The sequence below is a fragment of the Pagrus pagrus genome, assembly GCF_965226575.1.
Source record: "Pagrus pagrus genome assembly, chromosome: 7".
NCBI classification, from domain to species: domain Eukaryota; kingdom Metazoa; phylum Chordata; class Actinopteri; order Spariformes; family Sparidae; genus Pagrus; species Pagrus pagrus.
In genome coordinates this window covers 31,985,330-32,003,142 of record NC_140191.1, presented here as the reverse complement: position 1 = coordinate 32,003,142, position 17,813 = coordinate 31,985,330, and the positions used below count along the sequence as shown (strand labels likewise).

Below are 17,813 nucleotides of genomic sequence, written 5' to 3'. Positions count from 1 at the left end.
TATTTACACTTTAACATCACAGACTCACACAGAGAGACATTTTTGACATGATGAATATTGACATGATCTAGAATGATGTAGTATTTGACTTGTGAAAACACCAACAAACTGTTTTACGGGGCAAACATTTAATGTCATTTCATACGTGAAACAATGTCATGTTGGTTTTTTGATGTTTCATGTGTAATTTTTAGTGTAAGAAGTAAATTACAAATTACTAATTCATAAATTAGTAAATGAATTTGCAAATTAATTATATTAAAAGATATATTTTTATATAACTTATAGAGAAAAACAAACAGAGGGATTCATAAAGATATGGATTGGTTATACAATTTTGACTGGATGTATTAAGAACACTGTCACACAGTTCTACCTTATTTTGCTCGAAAATGTAAAATTTCTTTTCTCACAATACTGTGCAGTGAAATCATTATCCTCAACATCTGTCTGCTATCACTATTACAGGCAAATTTATGTTATGCTGCAAAAACAGCCTATTTGTTTGGCCTGCCTTCCCCCCATTCAAACATCTCACGGCCTGCATACTATTAAAACTCCAGCCAGCAGAATGTGTCAAAGCTGTTTGCAATCTTAAATGATTTTTTTTCTTCAGTCATCGCACAGTTATATTATAAACAACACCTGCCTGACAATATATTTTTGGATTTATTTGTCTGAGAGAGACAGGGGAGTTGTAGAAATGAGGGACGTGCAGTGAGAATGAGCTTCTAAGGCTAACAAAGACAGATGGTGTGTGGAGCAGAGGAGGAGGCAGGAGGAGGAGAAAACAGGGAGTGAAGCGTGGAGGAACGGGAGGAGAAGGACATGGTGGAGGGAGAAAAAAAAAAACAGTATGAAAGAAGACATTAGTAATCGCCCCAGCTGTTTGTGTGAACAGAGCTGATGCGGCGGCTCTTGCTCTCTCTTTTTGTGTACGCCTATCAGTATCTCTTATCTTATTGACAAAGCATGTGGTGTCCTGAATGCTGGGCCTGGGCCCAAAGCCAGCCTGCTGAGCCTGAGAGGAGCACAGAGTCATTGATACGGGGGATTATCTCTTATTATGGTCATGCCTCACTTTGCACCCACCCTACCTCACATCACAGGACTGGAACTGCTGGCAAGCACACACACAAACACAGCGGCTTTACACATGCTTTACTAGTGGAGCCAGTGTGTGTTTGGACTTGCGCAGCTCAAAAGCCTATCTCACACATCAGAAACCCTCTCAGATAGGCCTTATCAGTAGGTAAAAGATGCCAAGTGTTGCAGAGACTCATTCCTCCTCCACTTTTTCACCTGACAGGAGGAGCCATATGTGATGTTCAAGAAATCTGACAAGCCACTGTACGGGAACGACCGCTTTGAGGGCTATTGCATAGATCTGCTGAGAGAGCTGGCTAACATCCTGGGCTTCACGTATGAGATTCGCCTGGTGGAAGATGGGAAATACGGTGCCCAGGACGAGAACACAGGCCAGTGGAACGGCATGGTCAAGGAGCTAATGGACCACGTGAGTCTCAAAACATCATTATTACAGTCATGTAAACATGCTTCCTGAAACCATCACTCAGTTTGTCCAAACTCTAAGCGCAAAATTTAAAATGGTTAACCATTTTGCCAAAGCCATGTTTTCAAGACTAATTCTTTCCAAATCGATTCAGAGTTTCTGTTTTAACACTGGTAAAATTTTTGGCTTCATCATACCACGTTACATAATCAAATGTATAAAAATGTGTAGAAATTGTTTCCCTTTTCACTATCTCTCCCTTTATCTTTGCATAAAATATGCATAAATATTGCACAGACAATCATTATATCAGAATAGGATTCAATGCACATGTGTCTATCCAGCTCACTCCAATTACTGAGAGAATGAGAATTGTGCTTTTGTGAGTTTAGTTTTTAATACATGAGTTTCAAGTTTTCAGAACTTTGTGCACAGTTGCCTTTCTTGTGTGCACTGGAGAAAAAACTGTAAAGGGGGGCATCAATGTAATCCCAGAATACATATCAATTTACAGTCATTCTTAGAGGATCATTCAGGTTTATACAACTTGAGTCTTATTTTCATAGTTTGGGCCATTTGTTCTTTAATTATGAGAACATAATGCACACAGTTATTTGATTCTGGATGAAGGTAGGTAATGAAGTCCCATAGCAAGAAACAGTGCCAGTCAGACAGGACGTAAACTTATGTTTATTTGCATGGAAAAACTGATGCTATGCCCAAATTCCTTACTACACCATAGTTGTAATAAACTGTAAGCTGAAAGTAAAAGTGTAAGTTTTAACAAAACATTTATCAGTTATTTTTTAATATATACAGTGGTGTCAGCAAGCACAGTCAAATAAAATAATAAAAAAGCAGCAAGCAGCATGTTACTCATACAAATTATCATCTGTTCTTGGTTTTAAAAAATACGCCCATCAGCCACAACAATGAAACACAGCTGTTTTTCGGCAGGTGAATGGAATAACATTGATCATCTCGTTATAATGTAACGTTCTGCAGGGAAACACCGGGTCCTGTGATTTATGTGGATGCCACTTTGACACAAACAATTCACCCAAACACAGCTGCAGACCAAGTACATTAACTCATGGCAACAGCACTCCCTGATGGCAGTGGCAACAGGCAATGTTTCCTGGCACACTGCAAAGCATACTCAGGAATGGCCCAAGGAACATAACAAAGAGCTCAAAATGTTGACCTGGCTTCCAAATTCCCCAGAACCCAATCTGAGGAGTGTCTGTTGGACATGCCAGAACCAGTCCAATCCATGGATCAGACTTTGCTCTAACTCCTGGGGGCATGGACACAGGACCTCTGGGGGCTTCCTGTGGTGTCTGGTACCAGGGTGTTAGAAGCAGATCCTTTCAGTCCCGTGGGTTGCAGGATGGGGCCTCTAAAGATCTGAATTGTGGCTCAATCAGATTGGGATGTTGGGAATTTGAAGGCCAGGCCAACACTGTCAGCTCTTTTTCACATCCTAATGGCCACTGCCATCGGGGAGTGCTGTTGCCATGAGGGGGTGTTGTTGGTCTGCAAGTTGTTTTCAGTGGGTGGAGCGGGTCACATGGCATCCACATGAATATCAGGACGCAAGGTTTCCAAGCAGAACATTGCATCGTAATGAGATGATTGATGTCTATTATAGCATTTATTGTTAAAACAAAAACAAACAAAAAAAACCCATTAAACTTAACTTCACTAAAAATCCAGCTGAAAACCTGTCCAAACTCACAACAGAAAAACAGACAACAATTACTCCTTCTTCTGTGCACCTCATCAGATGTTGTACTTCAAGGGACTTTGTTGTGGTACTGAGATACAGCAATCACACAATTCATCTATTAGTTAAGGGTTCAAGTCATTTTTGAACCGCTGGTGAGACAGATATAAGCAATTCAAAAATGTGTTTTAAAAAATAAGCTTTACAGATCCACTGCTGAGAGGACCAAAATAGATGCACAGTAACAGAAGGAGTCTAAAAAGCTATAGTAGTATATCAACTGTGAGCAGATGTCACATTGGGATCTCATGATGGGCATTTACCACATTGTTTTCCTCAGTGCATCTGAGTATGCTCTCTTGTTGTATGTGCCAAGTACCAAATCTGATTTCATTTTATTTTTAATTTTTTTAATTTAATGTTGGCTCCAGTTTTATGACTTGTTTAAACATTAGTGTAAACTGTCATATCAACAACTGTTACTGTTCAAATGTTTGGCTGGAAATGACCAGAATAAGATGTAATGAGGAGGAGTATTACACTGTGACGCACTGAGAGGGAGAGAAACTAAAGAAGAAAGAAGAGGGAGGCAACAGCGAGTACTATTTGAGAGAACAGTGATGCGAGGATAGAATAGATTCTGATGTGACTTGTTTCCCCTACAGAGCTTATTAAAACACGCACACTAGCACATACAAGCTGCTCACGCTGTAGATCATTACAGCAGACAAAGCCCCAGTTAGGACAAACTGCATGGGCAGAAAAGGACCAGGCGCTGCACGGCCAATAGTCAATATCTGACCCCATTAGAAGAAGCACCCACGAGGGGTCAAGTCTCTTTCAACTCCCTCACACTTGTCTTTTGGTCCTGCTCTTGATCAGTACTGTGATTGGACGTCATGACAGATAGTCTGGTCTTTAATGGGTGAAGGGCCCAATTCCCTGCGAGAGGATGTTCAGCGTGGGTTTGCCCCACTTTTTGCACAGGGTGCTGGCTTGACTTAGACAGATGGTGATTGCAGCCGACAGGCCCTCTGAAGACTGGGGAGTGTGGACTCATAGAGACGAAGTTCAGCTGAGGAAGAAATGCTGAATAGAGCTGAACAAGTTGAAAACGTCCTGTCAAAGAAATTTAGCTAAATTATCTTTGGTCTGTCTAATGCTCAAAGTGGAGTAAACACATCCTGATGTATTTGCACTGTGTAGGGTTGCATTAGAGTATTTTTAGACAAAATCACAGATGCCTGATATCAGCAAGACTTTTCATGTATCACAGCTATGAGCAATGTGCTCAGTCAATTCATCTCAGAGTGATATATGGCAACCTTCATAAGACAAAAAGGATATATCTTTGAGAAATGAACCACTTGACCTTGCCGTGAATGTTTAGCATTTATAGTCACAATGCGGCCTGAGATTTATTAACTGTCAACAGCAGAACACGGTTTTCACCCCAGATATGGTAACATGACTTTCCAAAAGCACACGTCTCACATATAAGCAGGACTTCTGTGCTTGCCAAACAAGGGATTATGGGATACAAAAAATAACTATAGAAACGCTATATTAATGCAAATTATATATTTGAGTGTGTGGGATAAACAGCTGCATGTGTTTAGAGTAGAAACAAATTCTGTAAGCAAATCTTTTTCCACTGCAGGACCTAAATAGAACTTTAATCTTGAGGCCTTATTCAGACAGAATCCAGAGTTTTGGTGATTGGCCGCAGGAGTGTGCTGTGGTGTGGGACTGTCAGTCTGTGGCCTGTTTGTGTGACATAATGTTGTGAACTTTAACCCCTGCTGATCCAGAAAACGACACTAATGCACTAGAAGTTTGCCAACCATAATTAAACAACAAAGGAGAAGCTGCTTTGTTGCTCTGCCACTAGCATGCTGGTCCTAAAAGTGACTGGATTGTCCTTTTTGACAAATTATAAAATAATAGTAAACAACCAAGATGTGAGGCATATCATTACAGTGGGTTTAAAGCTGTTGCACAAGACAGATTTTAAGTGAATACGAGTTAAACATAATACAGAAAGAAATGTCCATTGTCTTCCCCCTGTAGCATTAAGCCATGCTACTAGCACAACAGGGAATGAACCGTCCTACTCTTCCACTGTCCTGCGGGTCATGCCTCTGCAAATAGCTAAATTCGTAATACAGCATGCCGGTCCCATAGATATAAAAACAAAAAAACTTTTTTTTTCAATAAATAACCAGTTGTGAGGCTTTACATTATGGTGCATTTTAAACTTGCACACTCATTCAAACACATTCACATTCAAATTGAATGAATACACATGAAACATTACGTAACACTCCATTGTGTTTTTGGTCATTGATGCTGCTAGTCTGATTGCCGGCTTATGTGATTGGCCAGCGCAACGTGATGTCGGGCTGCTTTTATCCAGAGTTGATGCTGTTTCACCGATCGGCTGCTTTTTTTTTTGAATCCCCTGCAGTCTTAACACATTTCTCTCATTCTGATTAAATGGAGAACTGGTGTTTTCGCTAAGCCTGATTCTGTCTGAACGGGGCCTTACTCTTGACAGAACTAAACCTTAAATGTAGCAGTTACACTGCATGTTGGTGTTGCTCAGGAGGTGATACCTATTCTACATTAAATTTCCAGGTACATTAAGTGGTAGTTTAAAGTGGTATGGCATGATTTGTCACATCACAACAAGAATAGAAAAAAGAAGGAACTGTAAGGACACTGCAGAAAAGGGACAACCAAAAAGGAAGAGCAATAAAGATGATTTGCTGGAGAAACAGAGATTTCTAAGTTCTTATTAGTATTTGGGTAGAGGAGGCCATTCAGAGAGAGCAGAATCAGATGTTTAAAACTGAACTGAAAAAATACAAATTGGTGCGAGGCATTTGATTTCATTTTGAGCCGCAGCCTGGCAGACCCCCAGCAGAGCCCTGCCTTGGCATATACTAGTGTGTCTCATGTTTATGTAAGTGTGAAAAAAATCAATAACAATAATAGCACCACTTCTTACATTGTTCTCTGACGTAATATAACCATTTACTTCACTATCAAACAGTGCATAAAAATGATGCAGCTTCTGCCTTTTAATGGCATACATCCAAAATGTCCTGGTTTGTAAAATACAGTGAAGAGCTCAGGACTTAAGCTGTCAAGTTCATGTTACTAGAAGCTAGATGTTATGGGTTCTTGTAGTGGAAAAGGATTGTAAGTATCCCTAGAGTTGCAAGTTGCAGATACACCACACTAAAGTATTTCCAAACTTTCAAATGACACAGATGCATAAGTTATTCCCTGTCTGCTTGGGAACAACAGTGGCGACCAACCTACCAAACATGGACGTCCTGACCGATGTTAATCTGAAACTATGAAACCAACCGGTGAGCAAAAAGTGGTCTAGATAATGTCTTTTAGACATCATTTATGGACATCCAAAGACGTCTAAAAGACATCATTTATGGATGTCAGTGGATGTCTAGATTATGGCCTGACTGGACATCTTTTCTCGATGTTATTTATCGACTAATTCTGGCTGTCAATGGACTTCCAGATCATGGCCTGGCCCAACGGACATGATATCAACCTGTTTTGGATGTCCACAGATGTTGCCTGCTAGGTGGGCAGTTGAATCTCATTCACCAGAATAACATTTTTGCAATTAATGTTCTCATAAGCTACGGATATGTTCTGATTTGAATGTCATATGAATCATTCTGACACTTACATGTCGTATCATGTTTACGTATGTGAGCTGATATTCATGTCGGAAGTGGAGGGGATCGTGGTGGAGTTAGAGCTAGCCGAGAAGGATGCCAAGTCAGGGTCCACAGTTTAAGACAGAGTTTCAACATTTGCAAGTGTGAAACAACTGTATATTTTTAAGGAGACAAATTACAGCATTTAAACCAAACTGATCAAGGCAGATGGGCTGCCCGCAATGAGTCTGGATCTGCTCCGAGGTTTGTGCCTGTTAAAGGCATTTTTCTCTCGCAGTGTCACCAAGTACTTGCTCATGGGGGGAATGTTGGGTCTATGTAAATTAATTAATTAACGATTATGGTCTTGATCTGCTCCAACTGAAAAGCGACATGAGATAACTTTTATTGGCTATATAAATAAAATCGCCATTGCCTTACTTGTTTGTGATGACAAAACCAAGTATTTTAAGCCAAAATATGATCTTTTCCTAACCCTAAACCCCAAAACCTTAACCCAACTAGAACGGCACAGCATTGTCAGAACATAAAATTGAGAATTTAAGCTTAATAAATATAACAAGACTAGGTCGAAACCTAGTGTGTGGCTGGACCACGTCCGGTCAAGGTGCGGAAATGTGGCCAATTCATTACTGGGGTAGTCAGTGGTAGAGTTTATGATTTGAATTTTTGGATATTGAATGCTCATATGCAATTTTTGTTGTGGTCCCAGTAATGTGTTTTAGTCAATAAAGGTAATATCCCAGACATGTTGGAGTTTTGCCAACAAAAATGCAGCATTGTGTGAGACAACATTGTAATGTTAAACTAAAGCAGTCAATCAAACAAAACATTTCACTTACCTTAGACAGACAGACAAAATGGTCTGGTTTGGTTGTGTTTGTTGCAGACAAAAAAGGCGAAAATTCGCACCATACCTGTGTTTTGCAGAAAAGTGCACTGCCAAAATATATTTTTGCCATTGAGTTGGTCTTCCTTAAAGGTGTTTTTGAATTGCTATTTATTACAGTGATATTTAAAGAGATATCCTCCCTGTTTTGCCTGGAAGTAGAGGTATGTTCCTAAAAATCAGTGCTTGTTCCTTCTAGATGGATGAAAGCTCTATCTAAAATGTCAGTATTTTTGTTGAAGTTGCCATTTTATCACTGACAAATTGCTGAGCAATTGTTCCATTGAGCACTAAAGCGAAAAACACACCAGCAATATTGTGTAGTTTTGCATGATTTGATGCCCACCACACATACTGTACATGACATGCAGTAGTTCCACTAGTACCTAAATTGTGTATAACATTATGCCAAAGCGTCACGTTTTGTCTTTAATGGTACTTGGCTCTTACAAATGATGACGAACAGTGTGGCTCCGACTATGTAAAAAGTTTGGCTATATGACTGTAATCATATTAGCTAAACCATAGAAAAAAACTAATAGCACCAACTACAGTCGTACACCTTCAGATCAGGTAGAATAGTGAATTACTGGTATAAAGAGGACTTTGTTATTTTGTGTTAGTCCTCTAAAGCACTAGCAACTTGTCCTACATGTGGCTGTATACCCCAGTACATCACATTAAGTACAGTACTATGATAGGATGCCTAACAAAAACAGAAAGTAGGTAAAGATAATAAATGAATGCTTTGATTTAGCTTCCAGAGAGAGAAAGGTGAGTTTAGTAGTGGGAGTATATTTGATGGGTGGAAAGAGAGAGAGGGCTTTAAATTTCTTGCTAAGTGCCTTGGACAGACTCTGTAGTGTGTAAAGACCCTGTTTTCTTAATTTGATTGCCTCTAAATGCTTCCTGTGCCCATGACTTACGGCCTATCTCTCTTCCCTTTTATGTTTGCTGTTGACAGAGAGCTGATCTGGCAGTGGCTCCCCTCGCCATCACATATGTGCGCGAGAAGGTTATCGACTTCTCCAAGCCCTTCATGACGCTGGGTATAAGTATACTGTACCGCAAGCCAAACGGGACCAACCCTGGGGTCTTCTCCTTCCTCAACCCCCTGTCGCCTGATATCTGGATGTATATTCTGCTGGCTTACTTGGGTGTCAGTTGTGTGCTGTTTGTCATAGCCAGGTAACATGTCACTTCCAGTGATCACAGCTTCACACACAGTCAGACACATGCTTAGCTGCCATCGCTCAGCCTCGCCCATCTGACTAACAACCGGCTAATCTGTGTAATTACAGGATCTGTGTCCTGAGCACACTGACTCGCACATAGTAAAAGCTTACCACTCAGTGACAGTGCTGTGACTAATCAATGGTCTTCTATCAAAGCTCAGACTCGTTGCTGTGTCATGTGTTTAAAGCATTTTAACCATGAAGGGTCACATAAATATTTGCCTTTTCCACCATAAGACATTTGTAAAGAAATACTTTTTTGCTTGTAAAATATACTGTTTGAGATTGGCACTTGACAAGGCTGCTAGGCTACTCCAGGCCTGCTTCTACTCACACTGGTATCTGTAACTAAAACCACAGGAGATACATACATACTCAGGAACACAGACCTTAGACAGAGAAGGTGTAGGCCGTTTTAGGGTTGTGTGTATGTGTCTGAGAGAGTAGCAGAAAGGTTGTGCACTCATATGGATATGTGCGCGCAAGTGTGTGTGGGATGTGTTGAGCTCGATGTGAACACTGCTGCCCCTCTCCCACCTTTTTCCTCACTGTCCCCAGTGTCTCCGAGTTCATGCTGTCTTTTCTTTTCTCTTGTTTCCTTCACCTTGCTTCAAACACATTGATGACTCAGAGATGTAGTCTCTTTATAGCCTTTCTTAACAAGGATTTTGGTTCAATATCCGATTACTAGCAAAAACAAAAGTAGTGGCTGAGTTCCAAGCTTTTACCTCACCAGATTAGACATTTTGGGTGAAAAGTGGAATCTAATTGGATTCTGCTCTATGTAACCTTTGCTTTGGATGACAAACTTATCTGTGCTCTTTGTCATGACCCTCTCAGGTGTTCATAGCTGCTGGGCATCCCTAAAGATATACTGTAGCTAAAATATATCTGTTCAGACTACTTTGCAATGCTAGGCTTTCAAAGCATAAAGAACTGTTAGCTATCAGATTGTCAACGTTGTTTTTCTCATAAAACTTTACCTTTAGACTTATTTTCTGTAGTTGTTAAGTCGTATAAGTGGGGCTATGACCTGCAATTTCAGGTGTCTCACTCCAGTTAATCTGTGCTACCAAGTTCAAATAGTGTTGCACTTGTTGAAAGAACTGACCCCAAGTAAGGGTGCTGCGGAGTTTAAATACATCCCTCAAAACATGTTTGTTATAAACACTTTTAAAGACGCACAAGGTGTCAGAACTCATTTGGAGTTGCACTAATGGTGTTGGCAATGGAACGACATGAAATCGAATAGTGTAGGGGCGATGTTGAGCTAGTGGATGCAGTTGTTTTGCAGAGTGGTAGGAGAAGTATGAGTAGAGAATTGCACTGGTTTAAAGTATGAGGCCATGATAAAAGTGCAAACAGAAGGTTTTTGTCAGAGCTTCTGCTCCTTTGTTCTGTTGGTATCACTGAGACTTATGTGACATAACCCCAGTAGGCGATTTGAAGTGGGATGAAGTGGGATGAAGGCGGATGCCATCTCAATTGTTAGCAAAATGTCCAAAGTACATAATCTATTTTGTAGCCTTGAGAATAGTGTCAAAGTAACAAGTAGCCCCACGTAGTCGTAGGAGAGCAAAGATCGAGGAGACACACTGCAGCCTGTTCTATTAATAAAATCCTATTTTACTATGATCAATACTGCTGAATATACACACACTCACCACACCACGCCACCTCTGTCACAAAATATTTTAGAGGAGACATTACAGATATAGTTTTTATAACCATACACCCTGTTAAAAATGAACAAATCACCTACTGCCTAAACCTTAACATACTGTAAGATAACCCTGCACCTATTGGTAGGTGCTACATCTGCAGCACAGATCCAACAGATACAAGAAGCTCTGTATTGTGTCATTTGATTCTGCGTCCATCTACTTTGTACCGGTTGTCTTTCCTTTGAGTGTCTCTGCTCAGACAAATCCTTTCAGTTGATGAAACTAGGCCAATATTTTTTGAAGGCTCACTCACTTGATCTAGTGGCTCACGATTGTGGCTGCTGTTTGAAGCATGGCGAAGAAGAAAAGAGAAAGAAAAGTACATGTTAACTCTAAAACTTTTGGGAAACGTGGGCCCTCTTGCAGCCGTGACCCGACAGTTTTATTGTTAACGCACATGTGTTTTCCGATGTTACTGGCGATATGATCACACGAGAGAATAAAAAGCAGCAACTGTCATCTAAGTTGGCTCAGAATATGCACCTATCTGTATTTAAGATCACAATAAGTATGTGTTTGGGTAAGTGTATAAATTTCCCCCTCACTTTATTCCTTCTTTTCTCCTGTATACACAAATGCATGCTGGGCTACAGTTGCATGTTTTTTTTCTGTAGAGTGTAGCACAACAGTCTCACAAAATTTCATGAAATGAGAAATCTAAAAGGCAGATTACGTATTGTGAACAGAAAATGTGGAGACTACATCCCTCTACCATGACAGTATTTTGTGGCAGGAACATTTTTATCAACTATCATAGTAGAATATGTGTCAAATATCTTCTCACTTTCTCCGTCTTTGGGTTTGGGTTTGTAGCCATGCAGACAGTTTTTTTTATTTGACTTTATAATTTGTACCTTCTCTCCAATACAGTGGAGGTAAATTTAGTTTTTGGTGCCAGAAAGAGTAAGGGTGCCCCGATCAGGATTCAGCCGATCACTGACCACCAATTGCTGGAAGAAATATCTGCTGATACCGTTCACAGATTAAAATGACATTTCTGTACTAAACTGTCATCTATAGTTTTTAGTTACTAGTAGCATAGTAAAAATCACCATGAAAATGTTGAGCAAATAAATCATTATCTTACATTGATTTTGAATGCCGCAGGAGGAAAGCTAGTTAGCTGTTAGCACCACTGAGCAGCAGAGTCCTGCAGTGTTTGTGGTTACAGCATTTAAGGAGCGCATAGAGCAACTCACCTTTGTGTTTATCTGATTTGCTCTTCTGATCAGGCTTTATAGAGCCCATTGTTAAACAATTTTAAAACGTATATCGGCCAATAACGATTGGTGTCCAATCAATTGCAGCACCCTTAAGAGAGAGTGTTCCTGATGTTGTATATTTCTCACAGACCTAGCTGCCAACAGTTTTCACTTAAACTACTTTCTACAGAAGAAATAGTCCCAATAAAAATAAAATCCAGAGACATGTATCTCAAAACTAGAACTATCTACATGGCTAGATACCACAAGGGCTAAGCATGCAAACCAAGTCTTTAGGAAAGTCACCGGAGGATCAGCTAAATGTGAAAACTTTGTATGCTAGCATTTGATTTTTGTGACCCATATCAGTGTTTTCTATTGTGACACACCTATGTGAGGAAAAGTGCTTTCTATAGACTTCCAAATCACAGTTTAGAATGTACTTCATCTGTCACCGCTGTGGTTAACATTTGGTGAGGTTTTGGCAGAAGGACATCTAGGTCAGGGTTAGAGACCAATGGGTCTCACATGGACAGACGTACGTCCATAGCACTGGAGAAGGGTCTGGCTGTACCAGTTATGATGGGTTAAAAAACCTGCTCTGTTTTTTTTTTTTTTTAAACCAATCACAACAGTCTCTGTGCCACTATACCCAGATGCAGCAATGGTGCCCCTGCAAAATAGTGTTGTTGAACTGTTTTTTGCATGGGGAGGCGACCCTGGCATTAACATCACTGCAACTACCTTAGTGTTAGGGTAACTTGCCATTTTCAGTGTCTAGGTTGCTAGCGCAGAGGTTTTCATTGTTCCCCACAGCACCAACCTTTTTTTCTTTTGTTTTTCTTCAATATCCAATGAGATAGACTAGGGACAGATCAGAGATTTAAAGGTTGTGGTCTGACATGGTATAAGTAGCTACTTGATTAAGCATTGAGAAAGAACATGATTTGGATTAAAAACAACTACTTCATTTAGGTCTTGGAGCGCTCAGTGTTTAAAGAAGAAGCACCTGTTGGTTTCTCTCTTAACATTTATTTTTGTGATCTTGCACTCTGATGTCAAAGTCACAGGCTTTGTTGTTGAACCACCTTACCAAGACGGGACATAATTCATACAAACATAAGAGGTTTCCTCTTAGTAAAAACACCAGATGATATCAATTTTGGGACTATTTCTGCCGATCATATAAATCCTGGTTCCTTTCAGATGTATAAAAAGCCTTCTTTGTTCTATGTCCTCCACTGAATCCTTTCATGGTACAGAAAATGTATTTCTTTCACTGCTGTTCACATACGTCATTTGTATCTTAAGAAACTATAGTCTTTTCACAAACCTCTGTGAGACAATACTTTATAGCACATACATTTGACAGGCAAGACTTAATATTACAAGGTTTAGTTCCACTGTGCATTTATATACTGTTTATATATGTGTGTGTACACATTACACATTTTATCTCTGTATGCTTGTGTTTGTGCTGTACTGTGTGACTGACTGATGTATGAGAGAGACTGATAGAGACTCGGACTGATGTATACAGTGCTAGAGTTAGAGCAGCTTCTTTTTGCCATATGTAGGCCGATTACTACGTGGGTACTCAGCTAAAACCACATGATTTCTCTGTTGCACTGCCGCCTGGCCTGATATCTTCAGTTACAGCTGGTAATGTTACTGGTTGTTATTGCTTTTATGTTCTCTCTAATGACATCAGCAGCAATGCTGCTGCTTCTGATGCAGGTGATGAAACAGCTGAAAAAAACAAGACCTCTGTTGTACATCACACCTCTGCTAAAGCCTGTGCATTATCACCTTGTTACACTTTGGTGAATTCCCTACATCCTACACAACAAGCGAATTTCCTTAGGATAAGAGAAAAGCAGAGTTAAAGATTAGTGACAGTTTTTATCAGAATGTTTGCGCAGAATATGTCCTCTTTTTCTCTAAATCACTCATGTTATTGACATCGAGCCTGCTCAAAATTAGAGTATTTCTCTGTGTGCAAAGTCTTTCCTCACATCAAAGTGCAATCTGTCTGTCCTCAGTCTTTGAATGAAAAGCCTTTGGTTAAGTATGTGCTCATATTAAAGGCACAGCCCTCATCTCATGGTTGAAATTCCCATTTGAATCCCATGCAGATGATTCTGAAAATACAATTGGGGTACTGAGACTTGATTAAAAAGACCAAACGACATATTCTATACGTATATACATTTAAAAAAAAAATGTTCCACTGTAACCTGGGGATAGTGACTGGAGAAAACAATGCTTCTTCCTGTTTTGATTGCATAATGGCAGACGTGCTTCCTTTGTGCCGTAATTCAAACTTTATTTATTCCAGGAAAAATCCAGCCCAGTGGCCACCCCAATACCATAGTGAAAGTGAGGGAACCAATCTATTCCCGGTTGGTGTTATTTTTCTACAGTTAATGGCTGTAGAAAAACTGTGCAATCAGTATTATTTCAGAAAGATAAGTTGAAGTGAAAACAATCTCTATTTCAAGTTTAATTTAAATAACAGATCTCGGATGAAAGACACAGATACACCATGATACACAGTACTATGTGCAGTGTACCAGAGTTTACAAAACTGACCGTTCATCCCTGTCTACTAGAAATTAGGTTTCTACACAACTAACTTCAATAGCAAATCATTTTGAGGGAAACGTAATGCCAGCTGAATTAAGTTTTCTATTAACATAATGAGGAGGTGTTGTTAATGTACAATGCAGAATGTACAGTATAACAACAATGATCAAAATGTGCAGACATATTAAGTCTACCATCCAGTGACAGAGAAACAGGACCAGGACTCTGTTGACTTGTCTCCCCTGACATTGGCGTTATCATGCGTATCATCACCGGAGTTTTCTGCAGGATGACCCTGCCCTGGTGGAAAGATAAAAGCCTCACATTGTTTCTGCGCTGCTGGTGAATTCCTTCGTTTTTCGCCTGTGCTTATCTCTGCACTGACCTTGCTCAAAGTTTCTCCCTCTGCAGCACAGATGACCTGAGATAATGTAAGGGCAGTGTAATTGGATCAAAATGACAGCAAACGGGCCAAGCAGCTAAGCTGTGTTGTCTCCTGTAAACGGCATTGGTTTAGCATTCCCTGACCCAACCAGCAGCAGCCGCAGTCCAGTCAGCCACTCCCATTATCTAGCATGGTGCTGACAACTACGCTCATCCATGTTCATGGCGAGCGGTAATTGGCTTTTCACGACATGATTGGAGGAAACACACTCAGAGACCTCTGCGCAAGTGACTGGGTCACATAGTCACATACGCCACGGCAAGGTCGCAGTTCAGCTGAACTCAATTTGGCATTGCAAATTGACAAGCAAGCAAATCTGGAGCAAATTGAGTGAGCAGACAGATTGATTTAAGGCCAAGGATTCTTTTAAAGCAGAAATAAGGGGGACATTCAGAGGTCCTTGAGCTACACTACACAATATCCCCCTGTGTGTTATAGGGGTGAAAAGGAATGCCACCGCTAACCACATTATAATGGCAAAGCCCATTAGTCAGGGCACAGCAATGACAGGGCACAGTTATGACGCTGTCATTTTATCGATACAGCCATACATCTTCATATCGAGTAGTGTTTTGCAATATTCAACCCAGTCCTACTGTATTTTACCCAGAGGACACTGGATCAAAATCTTGACATGCGGCAGAGTAGCAGTTTCATCTGCATTATCCTCCACGCAGATGTTATATCTACTCGAGGTTATCATTTTTGACTTCCAGCACTGTATAAGGCCCACACTGAGACAAGTCTGCATTATGCATTGCAATTTGATTAGTCAAACCCTTGTGTCTGTTAAATAGCTCGAGTCAAGATAAGGCCCTGGTTCCCTCTCCACTCCAGCACAAACCAAATCAGGTCAGGATGCTTAATTGTAGACCAATCAACCTTTACTAATGTAATGTCACTTTTATTTAATATGAATAAATGAGAAATCTCTGCTTGAGGAGTGCGTTGAGTGAGGGGGAGTGCCGGGCCCGGCTTGGGCATGATGGGAATGAACCGTTTGATCTGCTGAATATTAATGCTCCTCCAAGATTATAAGGATTATTAGTTCTTTTCTCGGCTGACAATGGAGTTATTTTCAGACCCCATCGATTAAATTACTGAGGGAATTGCCTTTGATATGAGCACTCCTACGCGAGGAGTCACTTTTGGAATATGAGTGGTGTTAATTCTAGCCCACTTCCCAAGTATTGTATGTTATCAGAATTTAAAAACACATGAAAGAGACTGAGATGAGCCATCATTTTAAGTTTGTTTTTTTTGACTAATAGATTATTCAATAAAGACATCCAAATCAACATCATACTAATTCATGTAATAAACTCCTAATTTGCTAATCAGATTAACAGCATAGCAATTTGAGGTATGTACATGAAGATTAGGCAATGCGTATTTATTGGCATGATTTGTAGCAATTCATCTTTGAACATGACTAACTAACCTGTGTTTTCTCTCCCCTGTCTCCCCAGGTAGGACGACCACTCTTGGTCTCTTTTACTGTCTTCTCTAATGTCTTTATGCAACTGCAGTAAACATAAATATATATGTGTGTGTGTTCTCTGTTAACTGTCACAGGTTTAGTCCCTACGAGTGGTATAACCCCCACCCTTGCAACCCTGACTCGGATGTAGTGGAAAACAATTTCACCCTGCTAAATAGTTTCTGGTTCGGAGTTGGAGCTCTCATGCAGCAAGGTAGACGCCTCTGCCTGCCCCCCTTTTTCTAGCACAAGTCCCACTTTTTTGCTGGGGGTCAACCTTGCTCTTTGACCAGGCCCATGACCATGCATGGGGGCCTCTGTGCATGATGCTAGATGCTTCACTAGTAGAGTCCAGCAGGATGGACAGTGAGATATGAATGATGTGATCGATGAATGAAGACAGTGCTCCTGCATGCTCCCCTTCTCTACACTCCCTAACTCCTCCCCTCCCTCCCTTTCCCAACCTATTCACAGCCATCTGAACAGGTAAGTGAACCCACCCAGAATACCTGAGATGGATCAAATGGGTGAGACTGAATGAGAATGTGAACTGAGCAGCTTACCCTGCCTGTTTGGTTTTGTTTCCTTCTGCCAAACCAGTGCCATATCTTCTCAACTCGTTGGCATCTTCAGACTGAGAAAAGTTTTACAGAAAGTGGAATGTTAGCACTTTAATAGTTTGTGGCCTGTATATTTTACAATGCATGTCACAATGGGACATATGTTGCATATTTAAACTAGCATTTCTTCCAAAGCAGTTGACAATGCAACATATTTACATTAGGTAGTGATGATTTTAGGGCCTGGAAAGCATGATAATAATGTCTGTATGTCCTTGCATCTGAACAATGCAATGGAGCACACAAAGCACTAGCTGCTATAGTTGAAGCTGCTTTAAACGGTCAGTTCACCTGAATTACAAGAAATGAAAGAAAACTTCCCTTATCTCGAGTGGTATCTGTCCATGCACATAGTCTTGGTTTTATATTTTGAATATCTGTCTCTGACATTTCTGCTTCCACCCAGAACAATGGAGAGGAAATTAATTTCCTTTTCTGGTGCTCACAGTATGAGAATATAGGAAAAGTAAAAAGAAATAGCTGGAATCATTTGAGTCTAACAATCAATTGAAAAAATTGTAGTGCAGTTCAACCATTAATGAATATTTAATGTTTAATGGAATTTAGATACCACTGAATTTATGGCACTTAAATATTTTAGTTTGAAAAATATCTATCTAAATTTATGCAGTTTGATTCCTCTTTGAATTTCCCAGGAGGTAATTTCAAGTGATGTACTT

General features: G+C 40.2%; 1 protein-coding gene across 4 annotated transcripts in view; it reads left to right on the top strand.

Moving 5' to 3' along the window:
* Positions 1-17,813, top strand: part of grik2 (glutamate receptor, ionotropic, kainate 2) — a 303,295-nt gene that overhangs the window by 207,358 nt on the left and 78,124 nt on the right. For 3 of the 4 annotated variants that reach the window (XM_084357024.1, XM_084357025.1, XM_084357026.1), the window contains exons 11-13: positions 1,310-1,516; positions 8,806-9,029; positions 16,609-16,727. In XM_084357024.1, the coding sequence (XP_084213150.1) occupies positions 1,310-1,516; positions 8,806-9,029; positions 16,609-16,727 (550 nt within the window). The remainder of the gene's footprint in view (positions 1-1,309; positions 1,517-8,805; positions 9,030-16,608; positions 16,728-17,813) is intronic. The other variant, XM_084357027.1, reaches the window with a different exon arrangement.